At 41.0% G+C, this 12,076-nt stretch overlaps 2 protein-coding genes across 3 annotated transcripts in view; one reads left to right on the top strand and one right to left on the bottom strand.

Moving 5' to 3' along the window:
* The window catches only part of lgals17 (galectin 17), a 5,044-nt gene extending 1,435 nt beyond the window's left edge, over positions 1–3,609 (top strand). The window contains exons 3-5 of the mRNA XM_034891589.1: positions 1,834–2,012; positions 3,304–3,364; positions 3,489–3,609. Of these exons, the coding sequence (XP_034747480.1) occupies positions 1,834–2,012; positions 3,304–3,364; positions 3,489–3,564 (316 nt within the window). The 3' untranslated portion in view covers positions 3,565–3,609. The remainder of the gene's footprint in view (positions 1–1,833; positions 2,013–3,303; positions 3,365–3,488) is intronic.
* Positions 3,610–8,136: 4,527 nt separating this feature from the next.
* vps52 (VPS52 subunit of GARP complex) overlaps positions 8,137–12,076 on the bottom strand; it is a 21,081-nt gene continuing 17,141 nt past the window's right edge. For both annotated transcript variants that reach the window (XM_034891541.1, XM_034891542.1), the window contains exons 17-20: positions 11,319–11,384; positions 10,694–10,805; positions 8,982–9,100; positions 8,137–8,297 (exon numbers count right to left, since the gene is read on the bottom strand). In XM_034891541.1, coding sequence (XP_034747432.1) covers positions 8,151–8,297; positions 8,982–9,100; positions 10,694–10,805; positions 11,319–11,384 — 444 coding nt within the window. In that variant the 3' untranslated portion in view covers positions 8,137–8,150. The remainder of the gene's footprint in view (positions 8,298–8,981; positions 9,101–10,693; positions 10,806–11,318; positions 11,385–12,076) is intronic.

The following is a 12,076-nucleotide window of genomic DNA, read 5'->3' as shown; positions in this document are numbered from 1 at the left end:
GGACTCGAACCCGCGCCGCTGCAGAGTACTCAGCCTACATGGGACGCACGCTCTTACTGGGGGGGCTAGAGACCCCCCCAGCGGTGGTTTTGGGAGTGGGAACGGGTTTGGCGGGCTGTAATCAACGAGGTTCTGTCAACGCGTCGCGATGCGTCATGGAAACGATACACGTCAACATCCCCCATCCTGTGCTGTGTGCTCTCGTATTTCTTCTTTTCAAATATCACCCTCTCTCTTCCTTTATGCACTCGTCTCGTCTCTGCCGCCACACTCGAGTTACATAATTACTGTTTGCACCAAACTGTCCCCGATTACAGGCTTCTGGGAAAGTTCTGGTCCACCCGGTGACGTCAGCAGAGACCGGATCAGATGTCTTTATTTCTGTTAGGGGACTTTCCCAAAGTGATTAGATCTCATCTGTTTATCACTATTTATTCTGCTTTTCTTATTATATACTCTGTTAATACACTGCATATATGTATATTATTCTTACTGCTATGTAATGTTACTACATTAGACATATCTGTACATGTTGTTCATATTACATATCCATATTATTTCTGCTCTTATAACACTGCAAAGTATTTCGTGTCCCGCCTATGCTCCACCTGTCTAAACTTTGTGTATCACGATGCACTTTTCAGCTTTTTTTTGGGACACACACTGCATTTCTCGGTCTTTGTACACTGCACAGTGACGATGTAGTTGATTCTAATCTTGTAATGAAGGTTTTTGTACCCATTAATCATCTGTTGAGCTTGGCGTGTGCCTGGAACATGTGCTGTACTGTTTTGAGGTTGTTAAGAGCCACAGCAGACAGAGGAGCCAGGAAGTCAGATTCACAGCCTCTTCCTTCAGAGTAAAACATTCATTTGAACGAGTCACCTCGGGCTTTTATTGCGCCGAGATGCCTTTTGTTGCTCACACACACACACACACCGGCAGATCAGACACACACACACACCGGCAGATCAGACACACACACACACACCGGCAGATCAGACACACACACACACACACCGGCAGATCAGACACACACACACACCGGCAGATCAGACACACACACACACACCGGCAGATCAGACACACACACACACACACACAGGCAGATCAGACACACACACACACTGGCAGATCAGACACACACACACACACAGGCAGATCGGACACACACACACACACACACACACACACACACAGGCAGATCGGACACACACACACACACACACACACACACACAGGCAGATCAGAACCAGCTTTATCTGCCAGGTAAGAGGACACATACAAGGAATTTTTGTGCAATTAAGAGTTCAATAAAAATTATTTAAAGGTGTTGCATAGTGCAAATTTGCATTTCAGTTCTTTTTAGCAAAGCTTTTGGTCCCCTTTAGATGTTTTTTTATCCTCTCTTCTAAGAATAGTTTTATTTTCTTTTTTATTCTTTCTTTTTTTGTTTACCTGCAGGAGCACTTTGAGATTTATTGACGAAAAGTGCATTATAAATAAAATGTATTTTATTATAATTGTTATAATAAATAGTATTATTATATTATTATATTACAGTATGGTCAGTTCTGATATAGGAAATGAGAATGATGAATAAATAAAAAATAATCAGCGAGATGTGAGAATGATGAGTAAATAATACTAAGCAAATTAAATTTGTGGAAAGTCGCGATATTGTTCACGCTGAGCAGACAAACTTTAACTTAAAGTTGGGCGATTTGAAAAAAACGATCAGATAGATCGATGTGGATATTGCGGCGAGGTCGTCGGGTCGACCCCCCTGCAGACTAGCGCCCACTAACAGTTCCTGAACCGGTTCCTCTGCAGGGACAGCTCGGAGTGGGCGGACCTGTGGATGCGAGGGGACGAAGACTCGCCGCGGCTGCAGAAACATCCGCTCAACGAGCAGCTGGCCATCACGAAGTTAACGAGCGCCGACGAGGGAACGTACAAGGTCCTGGACGCCGCCGGCCTCGCCGTCAGCACCGTGCAGCTCGCTGTGAACGGTGAGCCGCCCATTCATCTAGCACTCCATCTCAAACTCTGCCATAGTTAACAGTCAAAGTCCTTTATCAAGATAACAGAAACAACTATTATTCTCTAATTACAGCTTCTAAAATGAGAGGATTGTCAGCTTTTCTCTGTTTTATGTCTTAACCCTCTCCTTTAACATCAGAACTATGACAAAAGAAAGTTGAAAAAAAAGTGACAAATGTGACTTTTTCCAACATTTGTTATGCTTTTCCCCCAATGTTTTATTAATAATAATAATAATAATAATAATGATGTGTACTTTATTAATCCCACAAGGGGAAATTACAATGAGAACTTGTGTTGCCTTGTTGGACGTCCCATATTTCTGATGTCAAAACAAACGTTGGTGAAATTTGAAGGTTAAAGTCGACAGAAACAAAGTAAAGCTTTTTTAAAAGCAGTGTTCCAACAGTCCCGCTCTGTTTTGGTCAAAATAAATCCTTTCATCACCCATTTACAGGTGCAACATATGCTGCCCCTTTACACGCTAAAAGCACTGTTTATTTCTGTTTATTATTCTGTTTACTGTTTATTATAGTCTGGTGGGGTTGGTGACGGTGATTTTCTTTTATTACCCTTGTGTTGTCTTCCTGTCAACCATGAAAATTGTTTTTTTTCTCAACACTATTGTCACTTTTTAATGTTGTGGGAGCTTTTTTTGATGTTTTTTCCAAAGTTATTTGATATTTACAATCTTGACATTTTCATCTTATTTCGAAGGCCCATTTTTTTTGGTGATGAATAAACTGAAAATGGGTCAAATTTGACCCGAGGACAACGTGAGGGTAAAGTACAAAGGATCATACTCTTCAACAAAAAGGTGTATATCTGTAGAGATCCTTTTAATAATGTTGTCACACACTTAGAATAATAATAACCGAGGGAAAAACAGAACTTTTAGTAGACGAAATTAACAGTGCACATTTTCCCCGGGTGGTTACATCGCGGCCTGCAGCGATCTTGCTCATTACTGGACTAGTTTAGTCCCTTAAGACACAGAATTATAGGAAAATAGGCTCCAGGTACCATGGAAACAACCGTTACCCTCTAAGCCGTGCAGCACCACCAAACCTGGTTCCTGACTAACATCAAAGCTGAATATTTTACCTTACCTGACTGCTCGGAGTTTCGCCTTCGGGTCCACGCCTGGTTCGTGCAGACTGGATCGACGAGCATAATCTTATTAACATAAAATCTCACCTCAAGCCGTTTTGAAGTATGATTTGCATCGATGTCACATGCAACTGTTCGCTGTTTCCACAGAAAAACACACGGCTCGGAAATCCTACCAGAGTCAGGAAAACCCTGCACCGACAGGTGAGACGACAGCGTTCATATTCTGGCACATAAAGCAAACTTATAGACGACTCACATGAAGGGAATGATATCTAAACTAAGTCTCTGGATCTGGTTTAACCCTCCGTCTCCTCCCTCTCATGTTTTCCAGATGCCAAAAGCAGCTGTTCAGCGCTCCTCGTCTCGTCTCTTCTTGTCACGGGTTTCCAGATTCTTCACCTGTTCTGAGAAGATCTCCTCTGCAAAATAACTGCACATAGAAACATAACAACTCCACCATTATATATCTATTTTTATATGATTTGCTGGCTTTTACTATAGCCAGTAAATCATATAAAGCAGGGGTGTCAAACTGATTAGAGGTCATGGGTCACATACCTCTAATGTGATCTCAAGTGGGCCGGACCAGTAAACCAGTCCAGAAAGATCAGAAACTGAGGCCATTGTCTGAAAAAACTATTATGTTATGAAACCAGGAGGGGGGGGGTGTTAATATTCAGAGAAAAAGAAGAATTTCTAAGATTAAAGTCGTACATTTATGGGAAAAAGACTGATATTCTCTGAGATTTAAGCAGTAAATTTGGAATTGAAATGTATTACTTTCCTTCCCAGTGGGCCCGATTGGACCCTTTGGTGGGCCGGTTCCGGCCCACGGGCCGTATGTTTGACACCCCTGATGTAAAGGTTCTTAACGGGTCCGATGAGCCGCGTGTGGGAGGGTCGACTGTAACTTAAGTAGAGTGAGAGTGTGTGAGATGTGATTTAAAGTTTAACGTATTTGTGTTCGACACGCGGGCGTAGAGACAACTCGGAAGAAAAGTTCACTGTTTGAATAGAAAATAGGTTTTAAAATGTGCATTTTTTGGGGGGGGGAATGTAATTATTCACTTGTTCCGAGAGTTGGTGATTTCACGCCTCTAGTTCGGTGGACTCGGTGCGGTTCGGGGGGGAAATTACAACATTGTTGCGTAATTCATTTAGTCAGTAGTTAGACGGCCGCCGGTTTATTGGACAGAATATCCAAAATAATGGAGCAACAACGCCATCGTCATAACGTCTCGGGTTTTCTGCTTCTGCTTTAGTGTTTCTAGGTTTTTAAAGGCGGCAAACAATGAACAGCTGACGGACAGCGAGTGAAGGAGAGAGATAGTGACGTCACACAGACTGATGATGTCACACAGACAGCCGGCGATGTGTGCTCACGACAGCTGATTTATCTGAACGTCGTCGTCCCTTTAAGTCACACACACATCTCTAAATTGTGTGTGAGATTGAACTTGCAGGCTAGTACATGCTCTGTTGTTGGCTCTCTCCTTCACTTCGAGGCAAACCGTGACCCCCGTGGTTAGCCTAGCTTAGCACGATGACAGGAAGTAGAGGGGGAACAGCTAGCCTGGCTCCATTCCAAATTCAGAAATACACCAAAACCAGCACTTCTAACGGTGAAAAACACCGCTATAAATACATATCTCTGCAGCCGGGGGGCGTGTTCATTCATTTAAATCAGAGGGAGACATTCGGGTCAACGTGTCGCGAGGAAGGAGGACTCAGTTACCGATAGGCTGACATTTTCGGGCTGTACTTTGACGGTTAAAGTTAAACCATGCCCAACGTTTTAGTTTGGCGTCGAGCTGCCGTGTAATCCCTACTTAAAGCTGCCGCGGCCGCTCCGAGCTCGGCGAGCCACGGCTTGGTGTGTTTTCAGCGTAACGCTTATTGATTAACTTGCTCCAATTGTGTAAAAAACATTTTTTTCTGTTTTCTGTGCAATAGTATTTCTTTACTGGGCCAACTGTAATTACCCAATGATTTCAATTTAACATTTGTAACATGGTTACAAGGCCGACAACCGCTCATTCAATGGAGCGAGTACATTAAAAACGGCTCTAACTTCTTAATTTGGAGATGTCAAAGTCAAGGAAATTTACCAAAATTATGTCTTGGGGAATCTGACACTGGAAAAAGAATGTATTTACATACGCATGTATACATGTGTATGTATGTACATGCACATGTATGCACATATATATATATATACGTATGTATATGTCTGCATATATATATATATGCATGTATACATGTGTATGTATGCACATATATATATATATACACGTATGTATATGTGTGCAAGTATATATATGCATGTATATGTGTGCATGTATACATGCGTATGTATATATGTGCATGTATACATACGTATGTATATATGTGCATACATACATACGTATGTATATATGTGCATGTATACATACGTATGTATATATGTGCATACATATGCAATTACCATATTTATTTAACTAATTACATACTAACTAGATTAAATGGTAACTACGGTTTTTTTTACCTATATTTTGTTGTCTTTGTGACTGATGGGAACAACAACCTCTGACGTTGGTCCAGTATTAAGAGAGATCACTTCAGTCGGCAGTGAAGCTACAAACAAACAAGCTAACAATGCAAGTCAATGGAACAAATGTCCAGCTGGTATTGACCTTCACTAAAGGTGCTCGTTAGGCCGCTGACAGACTCAGATTAATATTCTAAGTGTCTGACAACATTATGGAAAGGATGCCTTTAGAGGTAAAGCTTTAAAACCTCTTTTTTGTTTTGTTTTCTGAGACTTTTCTGTTTATCTACATGGAGTCTGTCATGTTTCCATGTTTAAAGAAAGGATTTTACTCTTTAACAGAAAGGTCGACACATTAGAAATCCTCTCCATAATGTTGTCAGACACTGAGAACGTTAATCTGAGTCTGTCAGCCTTTTTGTGAAGGTAAACACAAGCTGGACAGTTGTCCCATTGACTTCCATCGTAGCTTGTTTCTCCGCTGCCGACTGCAGCGATCTCTCTCTTAATACCGGACCAGTGTCTAAGACCATGTTCCCATCAGTCCCTCAGACACAGAAACACAGGAACAGAGGGTTTAAGAAACCAGTAGTTACCCTTTAACTTCCTGTTTTTCATAAACCACGGGTTTGTTTCACTTCCATTAAAAATCCATCTGATCATTAATGTAAACAAATGTAAAATATGTTGATTTGTAGTTACTGAGCTGTGATTTGTTTGATGTGATCGGTCGTATTTATGGTCTTTAGTTTACAGTATTAAAATATGTTCTTCTCTAATAAACAAATTAGAATAAAACAAGCAAACAAGATCACGGTCATGTTTCTAGTATTCATTGTTAATAACTCACTGACGGTTGGTTCACACGGGAATGAGTTCGCATACAGATAAAGCAAAATAACACAAAATAACACAAAATAACACAAAATAAACGCAACTTGATGAACTCACAGCTACACAAACGAGCTAAGGCACACAACGACTTCCAGATCCGCTGCCTGTGTTATAACAAAGATTATAAAAGCAGGATTATAAAATGTCTTAAATCAAAAATCTTTTAGACGTACGATTTCTTCTTGTGGATTAAATCAAAAAGACAACAAAGAATAACCGACATCTGTTCAATGTTTCCTAACCAAAATCCAAATTCTCACAATGACTTTCAGCTGACGGACAAGTTGTTTTGTGTTGCTTTGTTAAACCTCTTGTTTTTATATTTCACACCAGTACATATAATTGTTTTAAAGATATAATCCGTAAAAGTTTAATCACTACTTCAGATTGGGCTGTTTGAGGTAGATTCCTCTCTCTGTATAGGGCGAGATCTTCCATTCCTGTGCTGGATTCAAGTTGTCCTCACATGAATAGGAAGATAATCCAGTGTTTCTGTGTGTAGATCTCACTGATAACAGACATACAGACTATGTGACGTCTGTGAATCAGCAGAGATATATCTTTGAGCGCCACATCCACCGCGAAATGACTCGCTTTACTCTTAGAATTTGATCCATTTGTTCCGTTAACATTTGAAAATACTAAAAAAAAACGCAAGATTAAATAATTTAGTCCCCATTCAAGTCTCCAGCGGATGTATTTTATAAAACTTGGATGTATTAATATTATAAAACCTGGATATATTAATATACTAAAATCTGGATACATTACAAAATGTGGATACACCCCTGGATAATGGTGTATCCAGGTTTTAGTATTTAAATATATATCCAGGTTTTAGTATATTAATATATCCAGGTTTTATAATATTAATATATCCAGGTTTTATTATATAATAAGGTTTTATAATATATCCAGGTTTTAGTATATTAATACGTCCAGGTTTTATTATATCCAGGTTTTATAATACATCCAGGTTTTATTATATATATTCAGGTTTTATATTAATATATCCAGGTTTTATTATATATCCAGGTTTTATTATATCTTCAGGTTTTGTTTTATTATATATATATATATATCTCTCTCTCTCTCTCTCTTCAGGTTTTATTATGTCTTCAGGTGTTATTATATATTCAGGGTTACAGCACGCTTGCAGTTGCCACCAGAGAAACAAACCGTGACTAAAATCTTCAGAAGCATAACTTAAATTTTACAAAATTAAATTAAATCTGATTTACAGACAAGCAGTGGCTCTGCAGCTTGATTATTATTAAAGGGAAATAAAATAGAAACATTGAAAATGACTCGGTTTATGTCCAGCTTGCGTCTCTGTGCAGACAGTTACTGGTCTATGATGGGACTTGTTCTTCAGATGGATGGAAAATGTCTCGGCTTTGTTAACGCCTTTCAAAATAAAATGTACAGTGTGACTCACGTTCTTCAGAGGGCGGGAAGGGGGGGGAGGGAGGGGGAGGAGAACCCTATACCTTCAGGTATAATGCTGATGTTTCAATAAGAGCCAGTCTGATGCTTGGGGGCATTAGCTTGGGGGGGGGGGGTTCCCGCCCCTTCAGAAGTTGGGCTTGTGCTTCTTCACCTCCACCATGAGGTGGTGCAGGTTGATGAGCTCCGAGCGGACCGCCAGGCTGCGGAACGTCGGCTGGTTCAGGACTTTGTGGAAGCCGTGGTAGTACTGGATCAGCTGGGTCAGAGCGCCCTGCAGGGGGGGGGGGGGGACAGGAAGTGTTGCTTCATTACACCACTCACGTTCTCTTAGACGGAGAGACAGAGACAGACAGAGGCAGATAGACAGAGAGACAGATGCAGATAGACACATACAGAGACAGATAGACAGACAGCAACAAGAGACAGACAGAGACAAGAGACAGAGCCAAGACAGACAGAGACAGAGGCAAGACAGACAGAGACAAGAGAAAGAGGCAAGACAGACAGAGACAGACAGCAACAAGAGACAGAGACAAGACAGACAGAGACATACATAGAGACAGACATAGTCCAATAGACCAAGAGACAGACAGACAGAAACAGAACCCACACAGACAGACAACGACAAAGACAAGAGACAGAGGCAAGACCGACAAACAGAGACAAGAGAGACAGACAGAGAAAAAGACAGATGAGACAGAGACTGAGACAGACAGAGACAAGAGTCTCACCTGTCTACGGTCTCACCTGTCTACGGTCTCACCTGTCTGCCGTCTCACCTGTCTGCCGTCTCACCTGTCTTCCGTCTCACCTGTCTGCCGTCTCACCTGTCTGCCGTCTCACCTGTCTGCCGTCTCACCTGTCTGCCGTCTCACCTGTCTGCCGTCTCACCTGTCTGCCGTCTCACCCGTCTGCCGTCTCACCTGTCTGCCGTCTCACCTGTCTGCCGTCTCACCTGTATGATGCTGGTTCCATTTTTGAAGTTGGTGAAGGACCTCATGACGTCCTGACTCATCGACTCCACCGACTGCTTCCACGTGCTGGAAAACCCGCGAACCAGCTGCGTGATCCGAGCTGCGTGACACACAGAACACATTTAAAATCATAAATCATAAATCATAACAATCATGTGTCTGACGTTGTGTGATCATCAGTCTCTTTCTACTTCATACCACAAGCAATAACACTTTTTAACAAGTCATCTCTGGGTGGTAGATGAGACTTTTGGACACCACACTACTGCACTAACAACCTGCACATTTGGTTTATTTACATTTACATGAAGCATACATTTTAACATTTTAACATATTATTTAAGCTGTCGCACATTTTTGTTCCCCCATCCTGTACGTATTCAAATATATTTGTCTTTTTACTTTATTCGTATTATTATTTCATGTATATTGTGTGTATGTATATTTTTCCTAGTATTTCATTTATATTTTGTGCTTTGTGACTGATTTTGCTGCTGTAACACAGGAATTTCCCATTTTTCTTGGGATCAATAAACATCCATCTATCTATCTACTTTAACAAGCTTGTGAGAGTGTACAGATTTAAAATAAATAAAGGAAACTGTGCAGGCTGTGTGAGAGGAAACAAAGCGAGTGATGTGTGAGAGGAAACAAAGCGAGTGATGTGTCAATAAAGAAGGATGTGGGAAGCTAAAGGTCTGAAACAGAACTGAGAGGACGGCTGAATGCTGATGAATGAAAACTGCTCATTACTCTGTAAAACAAAACCTAAGCCTGAACTGAAAGCATGGCGCTCACGCTGTGATGTAACGGTGATGTTGGGGGATTTAAAGAGTCGGTAACTTTCAGTCTACCATGTCATCATTGTCTATTGTTTGCCTGTGTTTCTTGTTTGTGTGTTTTTGTTTTTTGGGCTGTTACTGAAGAAAATGCTGCTGCTGTAATAAGGAAATTTCCCCGCTGTGGGATCAAGATCAAGATCAACTTTATTGAATAAAGTATAATGTAATCTAACAACAGAAGGTGAGGCAGCTTTATTTGGCCATTAAAAGTGCTTCAAATAATTTCACAATGATTAACATTGCAAGGGTTACATTGCAGTGCAAGACATTAAACATCAAAGAGCAGTTAAAGACAGTCAAACGTATAAAAGCAGATAAAATAGCAGATTTTAGGCTGTTCTCAAATGTCTTTACTTGTTCTTTTTTCTTTGTAATTTCATGTTGATTTATTTCTTCACTTGTGTAGACGACCCGTCTCAGCTGCAGCTTTCTGGATTCCTAAATCACATTCTTGCCATTTTACCACAATGTCTGTGGTCAACTCAACGACTTTGCATGACGTTGCATAGTTATATTGTTTTTTACAGAAAAACTTAAATGATACTCGCACATTATCTTGATTTACGTTTGTTTTTTTATAAATGGGACAGTGTAAAAGCTGCTGCCCCACACACACACACACACACACACACACCATCATTTAGTGGAAACCCAAACTTTATTGACCAATCAGGTTGCTCGGTTCACAGGCAGAACCACGTCTTTACCATCTCATCCATCCACCACGGGCCCCAGAGGACCATGGGACTTTGTACTCGGGTAAATGTAATAAAATTTACATGTAAAAATTAAAATGCACATTTCAAAAGAAAAAGGAAAAAGTCAAACCAAAACAAATCGACTCTCCTCACCTTCTTCGTTCTTTAGCCGGTCCAGCTGCCCTTTCTCCATCAGAGCCTCGGCCTCCTTCACGAAGGCGATCATCCCTCCGAAGGGGGGGGACAGAAGCTCCTCAATAAACTCCTGGGGGGGTAAAAATTACACCCGTGGGTGGCATTTCTTTTTATATTTTATGTTATCCTGGCGGTAGAATAAGCCAAAACACAACCTACAATGACAAGGCTTAGTCATGCAAAACATTACGCAACATACTGTGAAAACGGGCCAAATCTTTAAAAAAAAATACACAAGTTCAACAAAGTGGATTTTAAGGAAAAAGCATTTTTTTTTTACATATTGTAATTTGGGTATTTTATGTGTGTTTGTGATTCGATTATTTATTCGTGCTGTCATTTTTAGACTGCGTTATGTATTGATTTTTATTTGTGCTGTCATCAGAGCGTCATTGGAAAAGAGAGCCTGCTCGCAATGTCCCTCCCTGAATAAATAAAGGTTTTAACAATTGGGAAACCAAGTTTAAAGGAGATCTGATGGTTCATGAGATATTTCAAAGATAACAGACACGCATATACACACACGCACAAACAAACACACAGAGAATCCCCGAGTTACAGTTAGATGATTTGGGACGTTTACCTGTGTCCGGGCCAGGAGCAGCTGTTGGAAACCTTCCACCTCTTTACTGTCGTCTGCTGCCCTCTCCTGGACAAACAGGGAACAACAGTCACCTCACACAGACGTTACAGACGGGGGGTCGTAATTTTCAAAGAGGTCAAAGTTGAAAACACTCCCACTGAAAGGAGATCGGAGGTCGGACAACCTCGCTGTACCCCAAGCTCAAAAACCAACATGGTTGCTTTCTGCATCAACAGTAGTGAAAGCTGTAGTAACATACAGTTATAAGCACTTCTGTCTAATTTGTGTCTCATTAAAATCAGCCATACACACAGTCCTGTCCAACTTCTATCTGTGGACACGTTGTTACGTATATTTGTATGCACAAAAAAAACGCGTAATGCACTCAACAGTTTTGACATGGCTCGGTTGAATTCTAATGTAGAAAAGCGGTCCGTTATTTTCTTGATAACACACCGTTGCCATAGACGCAGTTCTGGAGGACAGCTATCAATCAATCCGCTGAAAAAAAGTCCAGGTAATTTATCAGCTGTGGCAAAAAGTGGGGAAACGTGGCGCAACGTCTGTCCTCCAGTTCAAGCGAAGACAGCAGATCAGCTGTCAGATCAGCCGTAGGTACAACAACGCTAACTAGTTAGCGTAGCTACATTGCAACCATGTTTAATATTAACTTACTGGTGTGTCACCACTCAGCGGCTGTGCAAAAAGGAAACAAGGTTGTATTTGCTGTAACAACCGCCTCGCTCCACATTATCCCT

Source organism: Etheostoma cragini, chromosome 14 (genome assembly GCF_013103735.1).
Source record: "Etheostoma cragini isolate CJK2018 chromosome 14, CSU_Ecrag_1.0, whole genome shotgun sequence".
Taxonomy (NCBI): Eukaryota; Metazoa; Chordata; class Actinopteri; order Perciformes; family Percidae; genus Etheostoma; species Etheostoma cragini.
This window is presented reverse-complemented; position numbering and strand designations above follow the sequence as displayed.